Consider the following 27,764-nt stretch of genomic DNA (forward strand, 5'->3'; position numbering starts at 1 on the left):
ACGATTGTTATACTGTATTGGTTAGGGAAAAATAGCAAAAAAAATCTGTATATGTTCAGTGCAGATGGAATTTTTAAAAAATATTTTATATATCCATGGTTGGTTGAATGTACAGGTATAGAACCTACAGATGTAGAGATTTAACTGTACTGTTTAGCTAAGTTGAGTCCCTTGAAATTTTCAAGATACAATGTGTGCTTCCTCATCTCTAAGCCTTTATTTCATCAATCCTCTAACTTCTACCTAATTTGAAACCTTCATGCCATTTTGCCTCCTGACATATGCCTGGCTTTGTGACATTCTCGTTCTCATTTCTAGACTGTAAACTCTAGGAGGACTGCACCTTATTCACCTCTGGATCCCCTACTGTGCTTAGCACAGTGCCTGTGGTGGCTGACATCTGTACTTGTTCTTCTTTTCTCAATACTACCTCAGATTAAGCTGACATTCCTGTATCTGTGATTTTCAAATTTACATCAACTAACAGAACAATCTTAAACATCCAGCATTCCATTGAATGAAGAAATCAGTATTGCCATCATTCAAACCTTCTACATCACGGGGCTTCACCTCTGCACCCTGACCCAGAGAGATTTTGTGCCAGTGGCAGAGTCTGGACACTCCTTAGAATGATAGTCACAGTAAGAGCTTCATGCCTCTTTGCATCTCACTAGATACTAAGCACAGCCTCTAGCACTGTGCTGTGGATGAGGTTGAGGTAACCACGTTTCGAATTCTCCCAGAACTCTGTGGGAACATTATAATATAAATTTTGTTTTTGTTTTGTTTTGCTTTGTTTTTAACAAGGCTCTGTCAAAGAAAGAGCAGAACTCAAAGTCCTTGAAAACTCAACAACTATGGGATTCTAATAATTTATTATGCTTTTGTTGTTGATGATGGAGTATCTCTCTTTTACCTAGGCTGGAGTGCAGCGGCCAATCTCAGCTCTCCACAGCCTCCGCCTTCCAGGTTCAAGTGATTCTCCTGCCTCAGCCTTTCAAGTAGCTGGGACTACAGGTGTACACCACCATGCCCAGCTAATTTTTGTTGTTGTTGTTGTTTTGTTTGTTGTTGTTGTTGTTATAGAAACAGGGTTTCACCATGTTGGCCAGCTGGTCTTGAACTCCTGGCCTCAAGTGATCCACCCACCTTGGCCTCCAAACGTGCTGGGATTACAGGCGTGAATCACCACGCCCAGCTCTGTTCTGCTTTTTTGATGGAGATAATATAGCCGCAGGTGTAATAAGCTGAAAATTATTGGGCATAAGCATGACCAGAAACAAAGGCTTTTCATGTGTTTGAGAATGTCTCTTTTCTCTTGTCATGATGGTTTTTATGTGTTTTCAGAATAAAATGCAAACTTCTCAGTGTGATGTTTTATGTGATCTGTGAACTTGGATTTCATCAACTGTCTATACTTTTTTAGACACTGCACTTTTCTCTAGCTCACATTACATTATCTAACAATTATTTGTAGTTCCTTTGCTTATGGCATTAAGTCCTGATACCCATTTCCTATCTTTTAAATCTGTTTGGTATGACATTTTCCATTATTTCCCATACTTCTACTTCCTGGCTCTCTTAATCAGAATTAGTCTTTTTTCATTTCCTTATACATACAGTGTTTTATCTCTTTCATGGAATGTATCCCATGTTTCTTATAGTACAATCATGTGCTTAAATGTTGGAATCTTAAAAGTCCATTTCCAGTTTATTTTTTGTACCCTTCAAATGGCTTTGCATTTATTACATGCTTAATAAATGTAGAATAAAATAAATTAAATATCTTTCATGTACATCATCTCCTTCTTTCCAAAGATGGAAATACTTGCCAACAACTGGGCTGCCCTGCTGGAACTGTGGGACAAGCGTCATCATCAGTATGAGCAGTGTTTGGACTTTCACCTCTTCTACCGAGACAGTGAGCAAGTGGACAGTTGGATGAGCAGACAAGAGGTAATGGGAGGGGTACATACCATCTCTAGAAGTCATTTCTCTCACCCTTCATTTGCCAGCAAGACTACTGTGAGCTCCCTCACAACCGCTCCTGTGAGTCAAAGCTTGTGTTGGGACCTAGAGAGTGATCCATGAGGAAAAGAGAAGATGGGCCCTTTTCATAAGGCTCCTACAGGTCCCTCGTCAACAATTGCATATAAAAATGCTTACATTCTTTAGAGAGGTTTTAACTACAATTAAATGTAAGGCAAAATAAATATCAAATTGGTAAAGGGTCAGGAAGAGAAAACTGAAAAGTCAGGCAGGGTACATTAGAGTGGAGGTGAGTAGGGCGCTTGAGGAACTTTTGAGAGCTCAGAATAAAGCCTAGATTGGTTGGGGGATTCCATGTAGACAGACGCAGAAACATAGGTGAGAAAATTGTGTGAGAGTATCAGGAAGGAGGCCTGAAGCTCCTGCTGTTTAAGGTTAATCTCTACCCACTATCATAATCCGTGCTAATTCCCACCTTGTTCCCTCCTGCCTTAGTCCTTGTTTCAGAGATATGCCAAGAGGAATGTTTCTTACCAGTGAGGCACAGTTTAGGTGTGTCTTTCTTTCTTCTACAGGCTTTCCTGGAAAACGAGGATCTGGGAAACTCACTGGGCAGTGCGGAAGCCCTTCTTCAGAAGCATGATGACTTTGAGGAGGCCTTTACTGCCCAGGAAGAGAAGATTACAGTAAGAAATGGGCCCTAGTTTGGGCATTGGCTTCCTCTTCATATACATAATTTTACACAACACCTGTCCCTAGACAGCATTACTCCTATAACTCCTAGATGTAACCTGAGGATTTTCCATAATCAAGTTACAATTCTTCTTTTGTTGTTGATGTGTTTATTTGTGTGTTTTTCAAACTCTTTGATTTAATTTTATAAACATACAATGTTTATACAGTGAGAAAGCCAAAGCTTAATACTTATCTTTAGAAAAAAAAAGTGAAAAGAGCCAGAAAAATACTCAATTTTTATCACATAATTCTTATTCTACAAGTCATATTTAGAAAGGTTTTCTAGACAATGGGCCATTTTTTTTCTAATGAAGAGTATGATTGTGTTTTATATTTTATTTTATATATATATATATATATATATATTATTGCACTTTAGGTTCTGGAGTACATGTACAGAACATGCAGGATTGTTGCATAGGTATATACATGGCAATGTGGTTTGCTGCCTCCATCCCCATCACCTATATCTGGCATTTCTCCCCATGTTATCCCTCCCCGACCTCCCTACCGCTCCCCACCACTGTCCCTCCCCTAGTTCCCCCCAACAGAACCAGTGTATGATGCTCCGCTCCCTGTGTCCATGTGTTCTCATTGTTCAATACCCACCTATGAGTGAGAACATGCGGGTGTTTGATTTTCTGTTCTTGTGTCAGTTTGCTGAGAATGATGGTTTCCAGATTCATCCATGTCCCTACAAAGGACATGAACTCATCATTTTTTATGGCTGTATAGTATTCCATGGTGTATATGTGCCACATTGTCCTTGTCCAGTCTATCATCGATAGACATCCAGTCTATCATTGATGGGCATTTGGGTTGGTTCCAGGTCTTTGCTATTGTAAACCGAGCCACAATGAACATACGTGTGCATGTGTCTTTATAACAGAACTGTTTGTAATCCTTTGGATATATATCCAGTAATGGGATTGCTGGGTCAAATGGAATTTCTATTTCTAGGTCCTTGAGGAATCACCACACTGTCTTCCACATTGGTTGAACTAATTTACACTCCCACCAACAGTGTAAAAGTGTTCCTATTTCTCCACATCCTCTCCAGCATCTGTTGTTTCCAGATTTTTTAATGATTGCCATTCTAACTGGCATGAGATTGTATCTCAATGTGGTTTTGATTTGCATTTCTCTAATGACCGGTGATGATGAGCATTTTTTCATATGTTTATTGGCTTCATATATGTGTCCTTTTGAAAATCATCTATTCATATCCTTCACCCACTTTTGAATGGGTTTGTTTGTTCTTTTCTTGTAAATCTGTTTTAGTTCTTTAAGGATTCTGGATGTTAGCCCTTTGTCAGATGGGTAGATTGCAAAATTTTTTTCCCATTCTGTTGGTTGCCAGTTCACTCTAATGATTGTTTCTTTTGCTGTGCAAAAGCTCTGGAATTTAATTAGATCCCATTTGTCTATTTTGGCTTTGGTTGCCAATGCTTTTGGTGTTTTAATCATGAAGTCCTTGTCTATGCCTATGTCCTGAATGGTTTTGCCTAGGTTTTCTTCTAGAGTTTTTATGGTGTTAGGTCTTACATTTAAGTCTTTAATCCATCTGGAGTTAATTTTAGTGGAAGATGTCAGGAAGGGGTCCAGTTTCTGCTTTCTGCACATGGCTAGACTGTTTGTTACAATTTCCATTCTTTTGCATTTGCTGAGGAGTGATTTACTTCCAATTATGTGGTCAATTTTAGAGTAAGTGTGATGTGGTGCTGAGAAGAATGTATATTCCATGGATTTGGTGTGGAGAGTTCTGTAGATATCTATTAGGTTTGCGTGGTCCAGATCTGAGTTCAAGTCTTGGAAATCCTTGTTAATTTTCTGTCTTGTTGATCTGTCTAATATTGACAATGGAGTGTTAAAGTCTCCCACTATTATCATGTAGGAGTCTAAGTCTCTTTGTAGGTCATTAGGAACTTGCTTTATGTATCTGGGTGCTCCTGTATTGGGTGCATATATATTTAGGATCATTAGCTCTTCTTGATGCATTGATCTTTTTACCGTTATGTAATGTCCTTCTTTGTCTCTTTTGATCTTTGTTTGTGTAATGTCTATTTTATCAGAGACTGGGATTGCAACTCCTGCTGTTTTTTGCCCTCCATTTGCTTGGTAAATCTTCCTCCATCCCTTTATTTTGAGCCTATGTGTATCCTTGCACATGAGGTGGGTTTCCCGGATACAGCACACTGTTGGGTTTTGACTTTTTATCCAATTTGCCAGTCTGTGTCTTTTGATTGGAGCATTTAGCCCATTTACATTTAAGGTTAATATTATTATGTGTGAATTTGATTCTGCCATTTTGATGCCAGCTGGTTGTTTTGCCCATTAGCTGATGCAGTTTCTTCATTGTGTAGATGGTCTTTACCATTTGGTACATTTTTGAAGTGGCTGGTACTGGTTGTTCCTTTCTATGTTTAGCGCTTCTTTCAGGAGCTCTTGTAAGGCTGGCCTGGTGGTGATGAAATCTCTGAGCAATTGCTTGTTCATAAAGGATTTTATTTATTTCTTCTTCACTTATGAAGCTTAGTTTGGCTGGATATGAAATCTAGATTGAAAGTTCTTTTCTTTAAGGATGTTGAATATTGGCCCCCACTCTCTTCTGGCTTGTTGGGTTTCTGCTGAGAGGTCCACTGTGAGTCTGATGGACTTCCCTTTGTGGGTAACCCGACCTTTCTCTCTGGCTGCCCTTAGCGTTTTTTCCTTCATTTCAAACCTGGTGAATCTGACGATTATGTGCCTCGGGGTTGTTCTTGTTGAGGAATATCTTTGTGGTGTTCTCTGTATTTCCTGGACTTGAATATTGGCCTGCCTTGCTAGGTTGGGGAAGTTTTCCTGCAAAATATCCTGAACCGTGTTTTCCAGCTTGGATTCATTCTCTCCATCACATTCAGGTACACCTATCAAATGTAGATTAGGTCTTTTCACAAAATCCCATATTTCTTGGAGGCTTTGTTAGTTTCTTTTTACTTTTTTTCTCTAATCTTGCCTTCTTGTTTTATTTCATTGAGTTGATCTTCAATCTCTGATATCCTTTCTTCTGCTTGGTCGATTCAGTTATTGAAACTTGTGTATGCTTCGCGAAGTTCTCATGTTGTGTTTTTCAGCTCCATCAGTTCATTTATATTTTTTTCTAAGCTGCTTATTCTCATTAGCATTTCATCATACCTTTTTTCAAGGTTCTTAGTTTCTTTGCATTGGGTTAGAAGATGGACTTTTAGCTCAGAGAAGTTTGTTATTATCCACTTTCTGAAGCCTGTTTCTATGAATTCATCAGACTCATTCTCCATCCAGCCTTGTCCTTTTGCTGTTGAGGAGTTGTGATCCCTTATGGGAGGAGGGGCATTTTGGTTTTGGGTGTTTTCATCCTTTTTGCACTGGTTTCTTCCCATCTCTGTGGATTTATCTACCTGTGGTCTTTGTAGCTGGTGACTTTCGGATGGAGTCTCTGAGTGGTCGTCCTGTTTGTTGATGATGAAGTTATTTCTTTCTGTTTTTTAGTTTTACTTCTAACAGTCAGGCTCCTCTGTTTTAGGACTGCTGGAGATCCACTCCAGAACCTGCTTGCTGGGGAACACCTGTGGTGGCTGCAGAACAGTAAGGGTTGCTGCCTGTTTCTTTTTCTGTTATCTTTGTCCCCAAAGGATACCCTCCAGATGTCAGTCTGAGCTTTCCTTTATGAGGTGTCTCTTTGGATATACAGGGCTTGGGGAGCTGCTTGAGGAGACAGTTTGTCCCTTATGGGAGCTCAGGTGCTGAGCTGTGCACTCTGTTGTTCCATTCAGAGCTGCTGGGCAGGTACGTTTAAGTCTGCTGCAGCAGAACTCATAACTGCCTCTTTTTCCCAGGTGCTCTGTTCTGAGAAGGTGGGGCCTTATTTATAAGTTCGTTATATGCTGCTGCCTTTTTTCAGAGATGGCCTGCACAGTGAGGAGGTAGCCTACTCACAGTCTGCCCACAGAGGCGTTGCTGAGCTGCCATGGGCTCTGCCCAGCTGCTGTGTGAACTTCCTTGCGGTTTTGTTTATAGAGGTATAGTTAGAACTGCCTCCTTAATGGTGGTCTGCCTCAGTAATGGTGGACTGCCTCAGTAGTGTAGGACTGCCTCAGTAATGGCAAACATCCTTCCCCTCACAGAGCTGGACCATCTTGGCTCCAGCTGTGCTTGCTGTGAAACTCTCAATCCAGAGCCTTTCAGATTGCTGGTCTTTGTGGGGGTGGGACCCACTGAGCCAGATCACCTGGCTCCCTGTTTCAGCCCTTTTTTCTTTGAATGGGCGACTGTGTCTCCCAGGCATGCCAGGTGCCAGTTGAAATGATCACCTAGATTTGTGTGAGTTTTTGTGCAGAGACCCGCTGCGCCGGCTGAAACAGCCATGCTGGAGACTCGAGGTGCTTTTCTGCCCGGGAATCTCCTGGTCTGTGGGCAGCAAAAACTTGTTTGGAAATGTGGTGATCATTCACCCTCTGCATTCCCACTGGGAACTACACTCCAGAGCTGTTCCTATTTGGCTATCTTGGATCCATGTTTTATATTTTCTGCAGTGTAAATAGAAATTAATTGATTGTTATTCAATATAGAATCATAATTAAAAATTTTAATTTTTTAATTTCTTCCTCTCTAGCAATATCAATATAATTTTCTCTTTCCTAGTAACATCTGGATATCTAAGTGCTGTCTTCTGTTTTCCTTTATAGCCTATTTTTCCTGTAGAGTATATCTTTATATTTCTGTTTTTCATCAAATGCAACTACAGAGTTTTCCTGTGAACCTTAAGTTACAATGGCCCAGAAAGCTAGTGAATATAAAGGCAGGACTCAGGGAAGTCAAAGGAAGACCTCATGGGTACAACACATTGTATGCCTCTGGCTGTTTCTAGAATTGTGCTGACTTTAACACCACGCTTGCCACATGCACACACATACCACTACCACCACCAGAAGCAGCAGCAGCAACAAAAATAACAGGCAAATTCCCAGTCTTCTCTGTTAATATTAAATCAATATGGTGAAGAAGTGAAAGTCCAATTAATATCAAGTCCCTTATTAATTGATATGTTTGTTCTTTCTGTTGATCCTCATCGATCAAAGCTAACAGTATAAAATAATTTATTGTTTATAAAATGTTGTCATTTATTTTAGATCATTTTTGTATTCAGCACATTAATTCTGAGCTCTAGTAATTTGGGAGATTTCTGGCTAAACATGGGTAAAAACTTACCTCTGCAATTTCTGACTCTTCTCCCATGTAACTGGAGAGAGAGAGAGAGAGAAAGAGAGAAGGAGAGAAGAGAGATGAATACATGAATAGACAGACAGATAGATGGCTGTGTCATTAGTGCTTCCTTTTGAAGACAAGAGTAAACCAATCACCTCCTTGTGGCATCTGAATTTGTTTATTGTAACCTGTATTTTAAAAATATTGTGACACAGAGAAGGTGATTGATATGCCCTGAGGTATATGTTTTGAAATACAATTTATAACAGAAATCTGAATGAGGACTTACATCTGCTGGCCTTAAAACTTCTCCTCCCATATTGCTATGCTTCATCTTCAAATAGCTACCCAAACTGTGGCCACTTAATAGTCACTGAGGGAAAAGTATTCATTTTTATTTTTTTTTTTAGACTGTAGACAAGACTGCAACCAAACTGATTGATGATGACCATTATGATTCAGAGAACATTGCTGCTATCCGTGATGGGGTATGTTCAAGGGCCTAGCGCTTCTGAGTGCCTGTGTACCAGAATCAAGAAGAGTGTTGTGGGCATGGTGACCAGGGTGGTCAGTGAATCTCACATGTTCACACCTGGTTTTGCTGACCATAAGTTTACTCATGGTTTCTGCAGCTGTTAGCCCGGCGGGATGCCCTACGTAAAAGGGCTGCCACTAGACGTCGATTGCTAAAGGATTCATTGCTTCTGCAACAACTGTATCAGGACTCAGATGACCTAAAGAACTGGATCAACAAGAAGAAAAAGTTGGCAGATGATGAAGACTACAAGGTAGGCAGAGTTTTCAGGAGCTAGATAGACGTATCAGGAGTTCATTTCATGGAAGCACAGTCTCGGAGTAAAATGCAATTTGGCATTTAGCTGGTGAACCTCATTTTATAGAGGACAAAACAGAAGTTCAGAAAAAGTCAATGACTCCCTGAAGGCTATTTATCCAGTTAAATATCAAGGATCTAGATTTTGGTTTTCCTAAACCCTGATGTTCCTCACCTCTTTCCTGTGGCACAATTTCTGGTGATTCTTAGCCAAATGGGGGAAGGTGGTGAATATTCCTTATTGAGCTACTTGTTGCCCCTTTCTCACATTTTCTGTTCTGCTCTGAATCCCTATACTAGGTAAATATTGTGTCTAATCCCAACAATACATTTACGTTTCTGAAAACTACTAGGAACTCAAAAGTAACCTAAATATTTTGTATAATATAAACTTATCAAATTTTGCAGCTCAAGGAAACAACCCCTCATTTTATAGATAAGGAAGCCAGGATCTACATTGGGAAGTGAGTTGCCCAAAGTTATCCAGTTATTTAGAAGTGGTTTAGCAAAAAGTTAGAAGCATGAACTCTAGAGCAGGTAAACCTGGGCTTGAATTTTCACTTCAGTTTGTTAATGGAAATTGCAGAATTATCTCTGAGCCATAGACTCCTCTTCCTTAGGGTTGTACTAACACATATTTTACGCTCGAAAATGTTATGTAATGTGAACTATCATATTTACAAACTTTCACATTTACCCTCAGGGCAAGAATTAGGCTTTTGATTTCTAGGCCAGTATCTATTGAAAGTGTTTATTTTCCTGATATCATTTAGTCTTAATTGTATACTTCTGATCCTTTTGTTCTTATATCTTGATAGAGCTATGAACATCTTATCCTTGCATTTCATTTTGTAAAACTTGTTAGTGTGTGTTTGCATTCACTAGATAAGTTGTAGCTCCAATATATTTTTAACAAACAGATCTATATATGGGTCAAATGGATGGAAGATTCATGTACTAGCTGAGGAATGGAAAATAATGTTTACCTTTCATTGACAGCTCTGATTGTTAGTGCTTGAATGGGGTGTCATATTCAAAATGATCTTCAAGCCATATCTAAGCCAGTGGAAAAAAAAAAGCCGAATTAGTTTGCCATGTCTGCCACATGTAGAAAGAGGGATTAATTGCATGAGTTTCTCAAATGTTGGACTAAGAAAGCTCTTCCTTTTATTCTCTTCTTACTATAGGCAGATTTCTAGTGAGAAGTAACCTCTTATTCTCAAAATTTCTGTCCCTCATTCTTCAAGTAATGTTTTTTTTTTTTCTTTAATCTTATCTCAGGACACACAGAACTTGAAGAGCAGGGTTCAAAAGCAGCAAGCCTTTGAAGAGGAATTGGCAGATAATGAGACCCTGCTCAAAAACATACAGAAAACTGGCCAAGAGATGATTGATGGTGGTCACTATGCCTCTGACCACGTGGCCACTCGTCTGAGTGAAGTTGACAGCCTCTGGAAGGACTTGCTGGAGGCGACAGCACAGAAAGGTAAAAAGCAGAGGTTTTGGTGAAAGGTCATTTTCTAAATTATGAAATCTACTACATTCATCTTTAGTACTGTGAATTTATCTGGTGGCTTCTATGAGACGGTCTACTACCCATTTGCTTCCCTGTGTCCTTCTTTTGTTGGTAAAGTTTTAAAAATCCAGCCTGAAATGATAACACTATATATTAACACAATTTTATGTTTTCTTCAGGTGTGTAGGGTTTTTTCAGAAATTTTTTTGGCAGGGGCAGATGTGCTGAAATTACTTTGGGTTTCCTCGCTTTTTCCCCACTTTGTTGTTTTTCTTTCCCTTGAACAAATATTCTTGAACCATGAGTTTTCTGTATTTTGGTTCTATAAACTAGACAAGATACTATGACCCAGGTTATTACATTAAACATTAAAAGATTGTTAATGTCACATGTGATTTTCCTACAACATTTTATTCTTATAGAGTCTGATGTCTTGTTGATTTTTTAAACCTATTTGAAAATGTTTAGGTTCAGCTATAAGCTCTTAAAACAATCCCACATGTGTTCTTGGAGAGTTTTCACTTATATGTTACCCCTTACTTTGGAAAATTAATCAAATTTTAGTAATTAACACAAGTAATGTGTTTCCTATTAGTGTGCCCCTTGTTATAAATATCATCTTTAAACATGACTTTTCCCTGATTACAGAAGAAATATATCATACTGATTTTTTTTTTGGATAATGTCCTTATCTTTGGTTTAGAAAAACAAAATCCAACTTGGCTATGACAATATCTCACTGCTACTCTTCACCATCAGGAGACACAGCAATTGCTTTGCAGAAATTATTCAAATAATTACTATAAAATCATAGTACAGAATCAATTTGAGAAGAGTGTGAATAAAGACATTTTCTAGAAGATAAAACTGTGGGGAACAGTTGGTGATAAAAGACAGGAACTAAGAGGGGGAAATCAAAGTTCAGTAAAATAACTTTATAAAAAGAAACTTATAAATTTCAAACTGAACCAACCTCATTATGCTTCTCCTAGAAAATAGAGGGTTTGGATTTGAATGTTCTTGAAAAACAGGTCCGGACAGAGAGTAAAAATCACATAAGTAAACACCCAAGATGGTTAAAATCTGACACTGCAGAACTATACCTTATCAGGCAATGTAACTTCTCATTTATTTTTGCTTTGAGAACATTACTAGATTCAGAAACAAATATTATCAGAATTCTACAAATTAAGATGACTTTTTGTGAGACACATAAGACAGTTATATTTTCCTCTTTGCAATATTAAAATATTATATTGATCTTTAAATTGGAGGAAGGTATATTATAGTGTAAAGAGGAATAGCTATGGTACCTAATGTTTTCCACCTAATGTCTTCTCCCAGGGACCCAGTTGTATGAGGCCAATCAGCAGCTGCAATTTGAAAATAATGCAGAAGATTTGCAGCACTGGCTAGAGGAGGTGGAGTGGCAAGTCACCTCTGAGGATTATGGGAAAGGCCTGGCCGATGTGCAGAATCGACTCAGGAAACATGGCCTCCTGGAGTCAGCTGTCACTGCTCGTCAGGTTTGTTGTTAGCCCTTTGGCCAGTTATAAGCAATGGTTGTACATGTTCTGAGCACACTCATAATAAGTAATTATTATTATTCAGAGAGCAAAAGAGTAAAGAACCAAAGGTAAAAACTCAAAATTGTTAGTAAACCAACTGCCTTTTCCCCAGATTTCCTCCAATCTAGCCAGGGGTGTTGAGTGCTCAGTGTCTTTGATCAGAACCTCATGGTTGATGTAAGACTTTATTGACTTTTCAAAATATAAACTCTCTCTCAATCTAGAAATCTGGGTTATATGTTCATTCTTATGGGTAATTAGTTATGTGATCTTTGATAGGTCATTTCGCTTTTTGCATCTCAGTATCCTCACTATCGTCATCTGTAAAATAAGGGCTTGGGATAAAGTTGTTTTTTCCTGTTCAGGTATTCTGTGATTCAAAGAGTAAAAATATTTTAAATTCTACCTTTTTTTTTTTTTTTAAATAAAGACAATTGAAATCCGTGGAAGTAAAGTGACTTTCCCAATGTCACAGCAAAAATTAACAACAGAGCCAGGACTATAATAAACAGATGTCTGGTTGCCAGTTTCAGAGATATTTCCTCCAACATCATACCAGACTATTATTTAAAATGAATTTATTCCCAAAGTTCCTAGATCATGGATATCCTATGGTTTTGGAGAATTCAGTGGAAATCCACTTCCAGCCAACTCAATTTCTCATCCCAGGAATCCTAACTTGTATATAAAGATTATTCCACCATTCCCTAGAAGATCACACTAACCTGCCTTTCAAAAATACACTTTCATGATGCCTACTCTATGGTCACTCTGAGTTAAATGGATAAAACAGAAGAATCTACAGAAAATAGGAAAAACGTCATTCTTATACCTTTAGAGATGGCTCAATGAGGCTTTAAATAAAGTAAAAGATGGTAGTAGTAAAATCATAGAAATATAGCTTTGAAATCTACCAAGAGAACAGAGTTCCAAAGGATGGAGGGGTACAATTTGTTTAATTTTTTTTGTTTAAAAACAAACAAAAAAGGACATCTTGAAGAAGATAAACTGTATATGTAAGAACTTAAGAAATAGGAGTGTGTCACACCATTCGGGAAAGTTAGGGTGGCTGATCACTAGGAATTTGAACCTCTAGTGGAGGTAGAGGCAAAGAAATGATGCTTGCGAGGGAAATTATAGATATAGAATGTTAGAGTTGAAAAAGATCTTCGATATTCTCTAGCCCAACGTTTTCATTATGTAGTTGAAGAAACTAAGATCAAAACAGGTGAAAGAGCTTTCCCAAGATCAAACAGCAATGGACTGGCAGCCAAGGATATGAGCCAGATAGCCTCTCTCCCTCATCAGGTGCACCTTGCACTACATTAGAGGTTTTCAAAGAGTACAGTGGACCCATAGTGATGATGATAATGATTATGTTTGAAAATCCTTCTATTATGTTCTGATTTACAAAAATGTCCTAAGAAATGAGAACAGTTGGCTACTGAAGGATTTTAATTTTATTTTCTTATCATTTCTCTAATTAAAAAAAATTATTTTACTTTAAGTTCTGGGATACATGTGCAGAATGTGTAGGTTTGTTACGTGGGATACATGTACCACGGTGGTTTGCTGTGCCTATCAACCCCTTGTCTAGGTTTTAAGCCCTGCATTCATTAGATATTTGTCCTAATGCTCTTCCTCCCCTCCCCTCTAGCCCTCGACAGGCCCCGATGTGTGATATTGCCCTCCCTGTGTCCATGTGTTCTCATTGTTCAACTCCCACTTATGAGTGAGAACACGTGGTGTTGGTTTTCTGTTCCTGTGTTAGTTTGCTGAGAATGATGGCTTCCAGCTTCATCCATGTCCCTGCAAAGGACATGAATTCATTCTTTTTCATGGCTGCATAATATTCCATGCTGTATATGTGCCACATTTTCTTTATCCAGTCCATCATTGATGGGCATTTGGGTTGGTTCCAAGTCTGCTATTGTTAAATAGTGCTGCAATAAATATATGTGTGCATGTGTCTTTATAGTAGAATGATTTATAATCCTTTGAGTATATACTCAGTAATGGGATTGCTGGGTCAAATGGTATTTCTGGTTCTAGATCCTTGAGGAATCACCACACTGTCTTCCATAATGGTTGGACTAATTTACACTCCCACCAACAGTGTAAAAGTGTAAGGCCTCTAATTTTTTATGGAAAAGTGAGTATGTGTTTTAAGAAGTTACTGGTAGTCAGTGTTTTTAAACTTCTCTCCAAATGGAGGAGCCATAGATAAAATCCTTTATAGATTGAGCACTGAATGGCAAAATAGCGAAAATAAAACCAAATGCCTGATGTTTCTCTGTCTCTTGAAGAACATTTTAAAAATTATACTTTAAATTCTGGGATACATGTGCAGAATGCGCAGGTGTGTTACTTACTTATACATAAGCCATGGTGGTTTGCTGCACTCATCAACCCGTCATCTAGGTTTTAAGCCCCACGTGAATTAGGTATTTGTCCTAATGCCCTCCCTCCTTGCTTATGTGCCACTCTCCTACCCAACAAACAAATGAGGACAACAAGCAGATAAAAAGCCTGGGTACTGTGTTTCTGCCAGGCTAGGTATAGTTTACCTCACTAATAAAAATTTGATGTACTATACCTATGACATCTATTTTATCATATAGGTATACAACTAAAATTTTATTTCTAGGGAGAGCCTTCAAAATCCTGTTTCTGTATCTCTCCTTTTTCAGATATGTCTCAAAGGAGGACAACTATTTGGTGGCATGTCATTCCTTTAAATTTCTTTTTCTGGGCTTCTGACATTTGTTTATAACATCACATTTCATCTCATAGGTATTGTTTCTGCTATGCAACAAATTTAAGCCTGAAGAGTTTTCCATTTATTTGCAGTTACAGCTCTTTTTAAAGAGAGAGAAAGAATATAGAAAGTAAACTGAGATAGAAAAACACTTCTGCTTTTTCTCTTGGGACCCAATTTATCGATACTCTTAAACAATCAAACTCTGCAGTTCTAATTTTTCTGATTCCCTTGAAGCATTCTATAAATATTTTGATGTTTCTAAAACATGTTCTGAGAACTACTTTCATACAAAGAGACTCACCTGATGTAGTGATCCTCAATGTAGCAATCCATCCAACTCCATTTCGCTGATTTAATTAGAGATAATAACACAGTGTGTACGAGAGCTGATTTTTCCCTGCCCCCTTTTCCACCATGCCAAACTCCTATGACTTCCTACTAAATGTTGGGATTTCTTGACATTCATTCTATTTCTCCCTTAGGATCAGGTGGATACCCTCACAGAGCTGGCTGCATATTTTGAAGAAATAGGCCATCCTGATTCTAAGGACATACGGGCAAGGCAGGAGTCCTTGGTATCCCGATTTGAAGCTCTGAAAGAGCCACTGGCTACCCGGAAGAAGACGCTCTTTGACTTACTCCAACTACAGCTGATTTGTAGAGACACAGAGGATGAGGAGGCCTGGATCCAAGAGACTGAACCCTCAGCTGCTTCCACCTACCTTGGTTAGTACAGCCTGAGCAGGCTGAGACATTAGGAAAGGACCAGGGTCTATAGATTGAGAGATCTGGGGTACAGCAGTGGGATTGTAGAAAGCTTGCTCTTAGCTATTTCTTCTCAGACTCAAGAAAATTTGTCCAGTCCTTCATAAAAAGATGTTTTTAAATTATACTAAAAAATATACCTCCTAAAACTGAACATGAGCAATGCCATGAATTTAGGGCCTCTGGGAAGAGCTAGAGTACTCAGTATTTGGTTGCTTGCTCTAAAACTTAAGTTACTGTGAAGGTCTTTGAGCAGTCATGGTTAATGTCTGAGATTCTAGGTGTTTGTGCTTAGGTTGTAGTTGGCTATGAGCTATTTATTCTGACAATAGCAGGGGTGAAGTAGCAGATAAAGCACATATTGTTCTTTCCTTCAGAAGTTGCTAGTTCACCAGTGTCAAAGCCAGTATATTTATACTGAGGTACAGAAAAAGGTGTACACAAATACAGTGCAGGTTGGCATGCATATTTTGGAAAAAATCTATGAAGGGCTGGACAATTATGACAATGGAAGGGTTAGTCTGGGAAAACTTTATTGAAGGAAAAAGTCTGGGGCTTATTGGAAAGGCATAGAAAGTTTCTGGAGAGACCTTTTGAATGGGAAGTAGTAAGAAAGAAAGTTTAGAGGGCAAAGAGATAAAGCATGGTTAAGAGGCAGGGAGGATGAAGCAGACAGCAGGATGAGGGGATCTTATAAGATAGAAATTCACAGTAAGTAGTCTTTATTGTTTGCTTGTTAATGGTAGGCAATCAGTGAGGCATTTTTTGTAAGTTATTTCTAATGATTACAAATAGATCTTCAAACCAGTTATACTGTGCCTTTTTCATGATGAGAAAACTTATGCATAGAGGATTTAAAATCTTTCTGAAGTCCATAGAAGTTAGGGAGTAGAAGTTCCTTCCTTGTACATCACAATATGCTGAAAGACAATTGTGTGCATAATATTGGACATTTGAACTAAGAAGTTACTTGCCTTCCTACCTATCTTTCAACAAAAATAGTGATGTTTTCATTATCTGTTATATAATAATGAACTGAAATTTATGAATAAAACGAAGCCAGAGAAAAAGCAAAGATAAGTAAAATGGATTCCAACAGATGATATAAATTTAAAGAATCTTACTCAATGGTTAGAACTCAAAGGAAGAACCTGTGTGTCCAAGAGTTTTTAAAAAGTGAGTTATGCTACTTCCATACACCAGGATAATCCCAAACTTTGAAATTTCTTTCCTCTGCAGGAAAGGACCTGATTGCCTCCAAAAATCTTCTGAATAGGCACCAAGTCATCCTGGAGAACATTGCCAGCCATGAACCACGCATTCAAGCGATAACAGAAAGAGGGGAAAAAATGGTAGAGGAAGGTATGTATGATTGAGGTTCAGTTGGCCAAAACATCACCAGGCCATACCTCTGGCAAGAAGTTTGCACTATCTTAGGGCTTCAAGGGAATTTAAAAATATCTGACCCATTTTCCCACTTAATTCTCTTTTAGCATTTCTGACAAATGGGCATATGGCTTTGTTTGTATATTCCAGTAATAGGAATATTCCAATCCTGTGAAACACTATTTTTTGTAAAACAAAAATTATTAAAGTAAAACGTCTTTACCCTAATCATTAACATGCTTCTTTGTAGAAATTCAGAATTCAGAATCTAATTTACAAAGCCCTATGAATTAAATCAGGTCTCTTTTCCATGTTCAAGCTTCCAGATCTGTCAAGGCAGATCTCAGTTATGCAATGTCTATTTTATAACAAACTGTTCCATTTCTTCAACTTCTCACTTTGTATAGTTTCAGTGCCTCTGTTTATTCTTTTCATTCAATTAAGAAATTCCTGGTGCTTAAGTATGATGTTCAGTTCTGAACATCATAAGGCTAGGTATGGTGTACACAATGCAGATTACATTGGGATTTTTCCTCTGTTGATTGAAGAATCAATTGATGCAACCAATATCTAGTTTTCAAAAGTACAGGTTAAAATTCAGTTTCGTGAGCAAAACTGCAGATCCCAACCCAGTAATTCAAACCAACAAATGTTTACTTGGAATCTATGTTGCTATAGAAATTCGCCTATTTTAAAAATCTTCAACTATAGTTGTGGATTTTGTCGTCTTCTTTTTTCAGTTCTATCAGTTTTTGTTTCATATGTGTCGAAGCTCTGTTATTATGTGCATATACATTTAGGATAGTTATGTCTTTTGATGAAGTTAAATCTTCAGATTATAAAATATCAATCTTTTTCACTGGTGAAATTCTTTGTTCTGAAGCCTACCTACTTTGACTTTAACAAAAGCCACATGAGCTAACTTTTAATTAGTTTTTTCATGGTGCATATTTCTCCACCCTTTTGCTTATACTCTGTTTCTTATATTTCAAGTGGGATTCTTATGAATAGCATATAATCAGGCCTTGTTTTTATTATATTCAATCTGGTAATTTTTCTTTTTAAATTGTGATATTTAGACAATTTACACTTAGTGCAATTATCGATATGGTTTATTTTAAATCTGGCATGTTGCTATATTTTTTCTTTTTATCTAACACTTTATGTTTCCTTTAGATCAATTTTGTATTTACTGTGATTCCATCTTATCTTCAAATTGGCCTATTAGCTACATTTGCTGTTTCGTGTTTGTGTGTGTGTGTGTGTGTTTATTATAGTGCAATGATTTTGGCAGTGTGATTTGGAGCCCTTTTGGGGCCTCTGACACACCTTTAGTGGGTTCCCAAAGTTAAAATATTTTCATAATAGTGCTAAGACTATTATTTTTCTTTTAAAGACTTATTCTTTCATAAGCATAGAGTGGAGTTTTCCAGAGCCTGCAGATCAGTGATGATGTCACTGCTCTGTCTAATGGAGTATGTACTTGTACATTCTTTTCTTTCAAAACTTCTTGTTTTAATAGCAAAGACTTAGAACCAACCCAAATGCCCATCAATGATAGACTGGACAGGGAAAATGTGGCACATATACACCATGGAATACTATGCAGCCATAAAAATCGATGAGTTTGCATCCTTTGTAGGGACATGGATGAACCTGGGAAACATCATTCTCAGCAAAATGACACAAGAACAGAAAATCAAACACTGCGTGTTCTCACTCATAGGCGGGTGTTGAACAATGAGAACACATGGACATAGGGAGGGAAGCATCACACACTGGGGTCTGTTGGGGGGAACTAGGAGAGGGACAGTGGGGGGTGGGGAGTTGGGGAGGGATAACATGGGGAGAAATGCCAGAAATAGGTGATGGGGAGGAAGGCAGCAAACCACATTGCCATATATGTACCTATGCAACAATTTTGCATGTTCTTCACGTGTACCCCAAAATCTAAAACACAATAAAATGTATATTAAAATAATAATAATAATAATAAAGAAAACATTATAAAAATAAACTTTGTAGAAATAAATAAAAAAACATTGTTTTTATTTCTGATATGGGAACTATTAATGAGTCTAACTATATAAGCAAAAGCTTTTTTGCATCCTCAATAATTTTAAAAAGTGTAAAAGAATCCCAAAAGCAAAATTTGGAGAGCCAGTATTCCAGGAATTAAAATATAGATTTTTAATCTATCATAGTCTAATTTCAAATAGTACTATGCATTTCATGTTTAATATAAGATTCTTAAATGTATACTTCCATTTGTTTTCACCCTCACGCTTAAGGAGGTTTTGTGCTGAGATGATGGGGTCTTCTAAATATACAATCATGTTGTCTGCAAATAGGGACAATTTGACTTCTTTTCCTGATTGAATGCCCTTTATTTCTTTTTCTTCCCTAATTGCTCTGGCTAGAACTTCCAATACTATATTGAATAGGAGTGGTAAGAGAGGGCATCCTTGTCTAGTGCCAGTTCTTAAAGGGAATGCTTCCAGTTTTTGCCTCTTCAGTAGGATGTTGACTGTTGGTTTATTGTAAACAGCTTTTATTATTTTGAGATATGTTCCATCAATACCTAGTCTATTGAGAGTTTTTACCCTAAAGGGCTGTTGAATTTTGTCAAAGGCCTTCTCTGCATCTATTGAGATAATCATGTGGTTTTTGACTTTGGTTCTGTTTATGTGGTAGATTATGTTTATAGACTTGTGTATGTTGAACCAGACTTGCATCCCCAGGATGAAGCCTACTTGATTGTGATGGATAAGCTTTTTGAAGTGCTGTTGCAATCGGTTTGCCAGTATTTTATTGAAGATTTTTGAATCAATGTTCCTCATGGACATTGGCCTGTAGTTTTCTTTTTTAGTTGTGTCTCTGCCAGGTTTTCATATCAGGATGATGTTGGTCTCATAGACAGAGTTCGGGAGGATTTCCGCTTTTTGTATTGTTTGGAATAGTTTCAACAGGAATAGTACCAGCTCCTCTTTGTGTGTCTGGTAGAATTCAGCTGTGAATCTGTCTGGACCTGGACTTTTTTTGGTTGGTAGGCTATTAATTGCTGCCTTGTCTTCAGACCTTCTTATTGGTCTATTCAGGGTTTCAGCTTCTTCTTGGCTTAGTCTTGGGAGTGTGCAAGTGTCCAGGAATTTATCCATTTCTTCCAGATTTACTGGTTTATGTGCATAGAGTTGTTTATTGTAATCTCTGATGATAGTTTGTATTTCTATGGAATCGGTGGTGATCTCCCCTTTATTGTTTTTTATTGCATCTATTTTATTCTTCTCTCTTTTCTTTTCTATTAGTCTAGCTAGCGGTCTATTTTGTTGATCTTTTCAAAAAAGCTAGCTCCTGGATTTATTGATTTTTGGAGGGCTTTTTGTGTCTTTATCTCCTTCAGTTCTGCTCTGATGTTAGTTATTTCTTGTCTTCTGCTAACTTTTGAGTTGTTTTTTTTTTTTATCTCTCTCCTCTAGCTCTTTTAATTTTGACGATAGGGTGTTGATTTTAGATCTTTCCCTGTTTCTCATGTGGGCATTTATTGCTATAAATTTCCCTCTAGACATTGCTTTAAATATGTCCTATATGATCTGTTGCGTTGTGTCGTCATTCTCATTGGTTTTGAAGAACACTTTTATTTCTTCCTTTGTCTCATTGTTTATCCATTCATCATTCTGGAGCAAGTTGTTCAGTTTCCATGTGATTGTGTGGTTTTTGAGTGCTTTTCTTAATGCTGAGTTCTAATTTGATTGCACTGTAGTCTGAGACAGTGTTTGTTTTGATTTCTGTTCTTTTGTGTTTGCTGAGGAGTGATTTACTTCCAATTGTGTGGTCAATTTTGGAGTAAGTGCAATGTGGTGCTGAGAAGAATGTGTATTCTGTGGATGTGGGGTGGAGTGTCCTGTAAGTGTCTATTAGGTCCACTTGGTCCAAATCTGCATTCAAGTCCTGGATATCCTTTTTGACTTTCTGTCTCATTGACCTGTCCAATATTGTCAGTGGAGTATTAAAGTATCCTACTGTTATTGTGTGTGAGTTTGTAGGTTATTAAGAACTTGCTTTATGTATCTGGGTGCTCCTGCATTGGGTGCATATATATTTAGGTTAGTTAGCGCTTCTTGTTGCATTGATCCTTTTACCATTATGTAATGCCCTTCTTTGTCTCTTTTGATCTTTGTTGGTTTAAAGTCCATTTTTTTCACAGACTAGGATTGCTACCCCTGCTTTTTTTTGCTCTTCATTTTCTTGGTAAATCTTCTTCAATCCCTTTATTTTGAGTCTATGTGAGTCTTTGGATGTGAAATGGTCTCCTGAATACAGCACACCAATGGGTCTTGACTTTTTATCCAGTTTGCCAGTCTGTGTCTTTTGATTGGGGTGTTTAGGCCATTTACATTCAACATTAATATTGCTACGTTTGAATTTGATCCTGCCATTTTGTTACTGGCTGGTTGTTTTTCCTGTTAGTTAATGTGGTTTCTTCATTGTGTCGTAGCCATTACCATTTGGTATGTTTTTGCAGTGGCTGGTGCTGGTTGTTCCTTTCCCTGTTTAGTACTTCCTTTAGTAGCTCTTGTAAGGCAGGTCTTCTGGCGACAAAATCTCTCAGCAATTGCTTCTCTGTAAAGGATTTTATTTCTCCTTCACTTATAAAGCTTAGTTTGGCCAGATACAAAATTATAGGTTGAAAATTCTTTTCTTTATGGATATTGAATATTGGCCCCCAATCTCTTCTGGCTTGTAGGGTTTCTGCTGAGAGATCCGCTGAGTCTGATGGCCTTTCCTTTGTGGGTGACTCGACCTTTCTCTCCGGCTGCCCTTAGAATTTTTTCCTTCATTTCAACATTGGTGAATCTGACAATTATGTGCCTTGGAGTTGCTCTTCTTGAGGAATATCTTTGTGGTGTTCTCTGTATTTCCTGGATTTGAATGTTGTCCTGCCTTTTTAGGTTGGGAAAGTTCTCTTGGATAATATCTTGAAGAGTGTTTTCCAACTTAGATTCATTCTCCCTGTCACATTCGGGTATGCCAGTCAAGCGTAGATTAGGTCTTTTCACATAATCCCATAGTGCTTGGAGGCTTTGTTCATTTTCTTTCACTCTTTTTTCTCTAATCTTGCCTTCTCATTTTATTTCATGGATTTGATCTTCTATCTCTGATACCCTTTCTTCTACTTGATCTATTTATTTGGCTGTTGAAACTTCTGTATGCCTCGTGAAATTCCTGTGCTGTATTTTTCAGCTCCATCAAGTCGTTTATATTCTTCTCTAAGCTGGTTATTTCAGTTAGCATTTCATCTAACCTTTTTTTAAGGTTCTTAGTTTCTTTGAATTGGGTTAGAAGACAGTCTTTTAGCTCAGAGAAGTTTGTTATTACCCACCTTCTGAAGCCCGCTTCTGTCAATTCATCAGATTCATTCTTTGTCTTTTTTTGTTTGCTTGATGGTGAGGAGTTGTGATCCCTGGGAGGAGAAGAGGTGTTCTGTTCTTTGACGGTTTCATCCTTTCTGCACTGTTTTTTTCCCATCTTCATGGATTTATCTCCCTTTGCTCTTTGAAGTTGGTGATTTGAGGAGGAGTCCCTGAGTGGATGTTTTTTCTGTTGAGGTTGGAGCTGTATCTTTTTTGGCCTGTAGAGGGCGTTGCTGGGCTCTCGGGTTCAGTCAGGTTGCTGGGTGGGTGGTCCTTTCCCGGAGTTTGTTCACAGGTGACATTGGCACAGCCTTCCTGATGGCGTCTCTCCCAGAGCTCGATCTTCCTAGCTGGGGTCAAACTGGTGTAATTGCTGCCGAGCTCTCTAGCGAGGGCTTCAGTTTGAGCTCTGTGGAGGTGGGGCCTGCCAGGCCTCGCGGTCTGTTTCCTTGCTTCCAACTCTGCCTCCCTCTGTGGGACGGTCTGTCCCGCTGGCCTTAGTGCAAACTTCCGCCCAGGTCCGTGTGACAACTCCCGCCTGGCGGGAGCCACTGCTCAGATTTGCACGGACTGCACACAGCGCCCCACTGTCTGGCTGGGCTCTGGTGGACCGTGGGTTGCAGGAGAGATGAGGTAAGCACAAGATACCAAACGGAGCACTGAGGGGGTTAAGTCCCCGACCCTCCGAGCCGGCTGCATGTTTCAAGTGGGGACGCCCCCCCCCCCGCGCGTTCTTGATTTGCCCCCCTGGGCGGCTCTCGCCCTGTGACTCCTTCCCTGGGCTATTTTCAGTGCCGTATCAGTCCCACCAAAACGAACCCAGCACCTCGTTTGCAATCGTGACGTCCTCTAGCCCTGGCGTCTGATTCTCTGGGAGCTGCATTCTGGTGTTGCCTTCTCACGGCCATCTTGGCGCCTCTAAGGCTAGGTTAATATTGTCATTTGTATTATTTTTCTTTTGCTTGAAGAACTTCATCTAACTTTCCTTACACTGCAGGTCTTCTATCCATAAATTCTCTACACTTTTGTTCATCTAAAAGTCTTTATTCTACTTTCCTTTTTGAAGTATATTTTCACTACATATAAAATTCTTGGGCCGGGCGCGGTGGCTCAAGCCTGTAATCCCAGCACTTTGGGAGGCCGAGGCGGGTGGATCACAAGGTCAAGAGATCGAGACCATCCTGATCAACATGGTGAAACCCCGTCTCTACTAAAAATACAAAAAATCAGCTGGGCATGGTGGTGCGTGCCTGTAATCCCAGCTAATCAGGAGGCTGAGGCAGGAGAATTGCCTGAACCCAGGAGGCAGAGGTTGCGGTGAGCCGAGATCGCGCCAATGCACCCCAGCCTGGGTAACAAGAGCTAAACTCCGCCTCAAAAAAAAAAAAAAAAATTATTGATTGAGAATTTCTTTCTTCTAGCATTTTAAAGATGCACTAAGTTGTCTTCTGACTTTGCAAGTTTTTGATAAGAAGTCTGCTGTCATTGTGATCTTTGCTCCTCCGTATGTAATATGTCTTTTTTATTCCCTCTGTTTTAAAGCTTTTCTCTTTATCACTGGTATTAAACAATTTGATTATAACCTGATGGGACTTTTCTTGTTTCTTCAGCTTGGTGATTGTTGAGCTTCTTGGATCTGTTTTGTTATAGTATTCCCGGGGCAGGCTTTATTCAGGGACTGATTTAGAGATGAGTCTAATATTAAGATATATGACTTCCGAGGACCCTATCTCATGTATTACAATATTTTTCCATTTTGGTGGGTGGTAATGTTAACGATTTTCATTCTTATTTGAGCTCTAGAACTTGTTTGGCCACTGCTTTTAAGTCACTCTTTTCTCACCCTCCAGGATTTCTTTACACATATATGCATATAAGTAATCAGACAAATACTCAAGGGAACTTCTCTGACATGTTCTGTCTGTAACGCCCTTCTCTTTAATACTGTACCTTACAAGTTCTAGTTCTTTTTCCCAAATGTTGATCTCTGTTTCCTCAATTCAGTGTGACTGGTAGTTCTATTTGGGTTAGTTCACCAGCCCTACAGTCCAGAAATCTCTAGAGGCATAAGCTTGGCCATTATAGAACATATCTCATTTATTTCCCTTCTCGCAGTAATCACAGCCCTCTATCCATTGTCTGAAAATCATTTTATCTTGCAGCTTGTACTGTTTTTTATTTATTTTATTACTTTTTCTGTCTTTTTTTTTTATTGCATTTTAGGTTTTGAGGTACATGTGAAGAATAGGTAAGATTGTTGCATAGGTACACACATGGCAGTGTGATTTGCTGCCTCCCTCCCCTTCACCTATATCCGGCATTTTTCCCCATGCTATCTCTCCCCAACTCCCCATCCCCCACCGTCCCTCCCCAATTTCCCCCTGACAGACCGCAGTGTGTAGTGCTCCCCTCCCTGTGTCCGTGTGTTGTCATTGTTCAACACCCGCCTATGAGTGAGAACATGAGGTGTTTGATCTTCTGCTCTTGTGTCAGTTTGCTGAGAGTGATGGTTTCCAGGTTTGTACTGTTTTTTAGTTGTTTAGGGTAGAAGAGCAATTATCATAATGATAATTCTTTATCGGCAGAAATGGAAATCTGCTGATTTTTCTGCTTAATCTAAAGAAGACACGATTTTGGAACTCTGAACATCACCCACACATTCGTATTCTGTTTTCAAGTCTGTATTTGTCAGACTATACCAACCTATTCAGCACCACATGCCTATCTCCCATTCATAAGTATTGCCACTTAATCTCACTTAGGATATTTAAATTCCCAGGTAACTCAAGAAAAATATAATGTTGACTAAATAAGGTATCATCCTTATAACTTCCTTTCTCTTTTTCAAGATACCAAAAGGATGAGAGTACGGTAAACATTCATGATGATCATTCTCACCTTTTCTGTAACTACTCCATAGGACACTTTGCTGCAGAAGATGTGGCCTCTAGGGTCGAGAGTTTGAACCAGAATATGGAGTCTCTCCGTGCTAGAGCTGCTAGGCGACAAAATGATCTGGAAGCCAATGTCCAGTTCCAGCAGTACCTGGCTGACCTGCATGAAGCAGAAACATGGATCAGAGAGAAGGAGCCTATTGTAGACAATACTAACTATGGGGCTGATGAAGAAGCGGCTGGGGTAAGGTGGGAGTGGGTTTAACATCGTGAATCCTCAACAAATGCAACCACATTATCAATTTAGGGTTTGCTTAGGTGGTGGGACAGCTACAGATTTTGCTAGATTATTTGCGGTTTCCAGAGTTACCGCGTTTGGCCTTCATCTGCTGAGACTTCCTCAGAGTTGACAGGAATCCCGAAAGGTACACCACATTTTCTCATCCCACAGAGATTCATACATTCTTTAGATATTATCTAAATCAAAAGAGTGTGTCCAGAATCATAGTCATAGTTCTATCCTAAACTTTCCAGCGTAACCTTGAGCTTTTTTTTTTTTTTTTTTTTGAGATGGAGTCTTGCTCTGTTGCCAGGCTGGAGCACAGTGGCACAGTCTCGGCTCACTGCAACCTCTGCCTCCCGGGTTCAAGCCATTCTTCCACCTCAGCCTCCCAAGTAGCTGAGACTACAGGTGCCTGCCAAACGCCTGGCTAATTTTTGTATTTTCAGTAGAGACGAGGTTTCACCATGTTGGCCAGGATGGTCTCGATCTCTTGACCTCGTGATCCACCCGCCTTGGCCTCCCAAAGTGCTGGGATTACAGGTGTGAACCACCGTGCCTGGCCAACCTTGAGCTTTTATAATCCGATCGTGGTTTTAAGATATAGACACCTTAATTACTTTATTAAAATAAAATTGGACAGATATGTTGGGGCAGGAAAAACCTCAGAGGTGATAATCACACTTTATATCTATTTATTTGTTTTGCTCATTGTCCTATAGGAAGCTGGTATAGTATTTCCCAAACCTTTGGCACTAGAAAGAATTGGCACACACTTTTTAAGTTATGCTAATGTTTATCAAAGTAACGATATCAACAGCATCCGCTTTTCAGCTATAATCTTATTGATAAAAATACTTTTGCAAATTTGAGTTAATTTTGATTTTAGTAAACATATTGCAATTACAACTTATTAACCCCCATTTTCTTAAGGCTTGCAAATTTAGGGTTAAAAAGAACTTTATAATAGATGGAAAGTGGCTTTTACCAGGATTGAAGACAAACAGCATAACCCAAAATAATAGTAGTTAAAATAATAGTGTTCCTCCTATATTCATTCTGATGATCTTCCATCAATAAATCCAGGCTCTTCTAAAGAAGCATGAGGCCTTTCTATTGGATCTCAATGCATTCGGAAACAGTATGGAAGCTCTACGAAATCAGGCAGAAGCGTGCCAGGTAAGACTAACTTACTGATGTCAGGATTCACACTTCCCACCACAGAGAAAAAGAAATTGTCGTTATTATTGACATTTTACTTTCCACAACCCCAAAAACAGTGACAAAGAAAACACTAAGTTCTGTGACGTTTATATTGCAGGAACTGTAGCATCTGCAATTTAGTCCAAAGGTGACTTTGTCCAAAAGAAATTTTTGATAAATAGTATCATGGTTCATTGACGTATTTTTGGCTTTCCTCTTTCCTTCCTTTTATCTTTCTACCCTTCTTTCTTTCTTTCTTTTCTTCATTTGTATCTCTTCTTATCTTTTTCTTTATTCCCTCCCTTTGTTTCTTAACGTTTAATGTCAACACTTATTCAATGGCTACTATATGCAAGTATGAATAACAAATCCTGATTTGTAGAAAAATTACAGTCTATTAGAAGCCCAGAGATTTAACAGTAAGTGCATGTTGTAGATATAGGAACGGGACAAAGAGTCTCAGAGAAAGGACTCTTGTGTTCTCTTGAAATAACAGTGCTGGAAAATAGGAAAATGTTCATAGCTGAGGGAAACCATCTTATCTGAATTAAAGAAAAAAAGTTGGGTGGTTTACTGTACAGGGAAAGAGGAGAAGGGTTTTTCTAGTCAATAAGCCGTGAGAGCAAGTGCACCGAGGCACTAGTTTTGTGGCAAATGCGGTTGGGTAAGAACGTGACAATGGAAGATGCAATTGGTTGAGAATATAAGAATGGCTCAGGTATAAGGCGAAGTGGGGTGTCATGAAGATTAATCGAACTGGAATCAAATAAATGTTATAACAGTGTCTCCTGAATGTAGTGGTTAAAAAAGAGAGACATAATTCTTACCTTGAAGGAATTCTTTCTAATGAAAGGTTGTTAATCTGCACATCCAGAGTAAACAAGAGACACAGACTCAACCTGTCAAGTCAGTGTACATTTACAGGCCTCTATGCTGTGTCTTCACCAGGCTCTGCACAGTGGGTGCCTAAACGAGAACAGATGAATGCATACATTGTATGGTATGAGGAAACACATTACCTAAAGGATATGACATCAGAGGGGGAAGTGCACCTTCAACTCCAATCTGAGGAAGGGGTGGGTCATTCCTTAGGAAATGGGGTTATGCTTTGCTTCATTTCTCAGCGACATGATATTGGCAGAAAGTCCAAGTCAAAGAAAATTCTACCAATGCAGGCTACTTACTAAACAGAGGCACAAAA

General features: G+C 38.8%; 1 protein-coding gene across 1 annotated transcript in view; it reads left to right on the forward strand.

The window, feature by feature from the left end:
• The window catches only part of SPTA1 (spectrin alpha, erythrocytic 1), a 96,942-nt gene that overhangs the window by 12,695 nt on the left and 56,483 nt on the right, over nt 1-27,764 (forward strand). Inside the window, exons 11-20 of the mRNA XM_017503691.2 lie at nt 1,819-1,956; nt 2,565-2,675; nt 8,358-8,435; nt 8,580-8,735; nt 10,061-10,265; nt 11,640-11,821; nt 15,107-15,350; nt 16,629-16,751; nt 25,107-25,324; nt 26,447-26,539. Of these exons, the coding sequence (XP_017359180.2) occupies nt 1,819-1,956; nt 2,565-2,675; nt 8,358-8,435; nt 8,580-8,735; nt 10,061-10,265; nt 11,640-11,821; nt 15,107-15,350; nt 16,629-16,751; nt 25,107-25,324; nt 26,447-26,539 (1,548 nt within the window). The remainder of the gene's footprint in view (nt 1-1,818; nt 1,957-2,564; nt 2,676-8,357; nt 8,436-8,579; nt 8,736-10,060; nt 10,266-11,639; nt 11,822-15,106; nt 15,351-16,628; nt 16,752-25,106; nt 25,325-26,446; nt 26,540-27,764) is intronic.

Source organism: Cebus imitator, unplaced genomic scaffold (genome assembly GCF_001604975.1).
Source record: "Cebus imitator isolate Cc_AM_T3 unplaced genomic scaffold, Cebus_imitator-1.0 Scaffold313, whole genome shotgun sequence".
In the NCBI taxonomy this organism is placed as follows: domain Eukaryota; kingdom Metazoa; phylum Chordata; class Mammalia; order Primates; family Cebidae; genus Cebus; species Cebus imitator.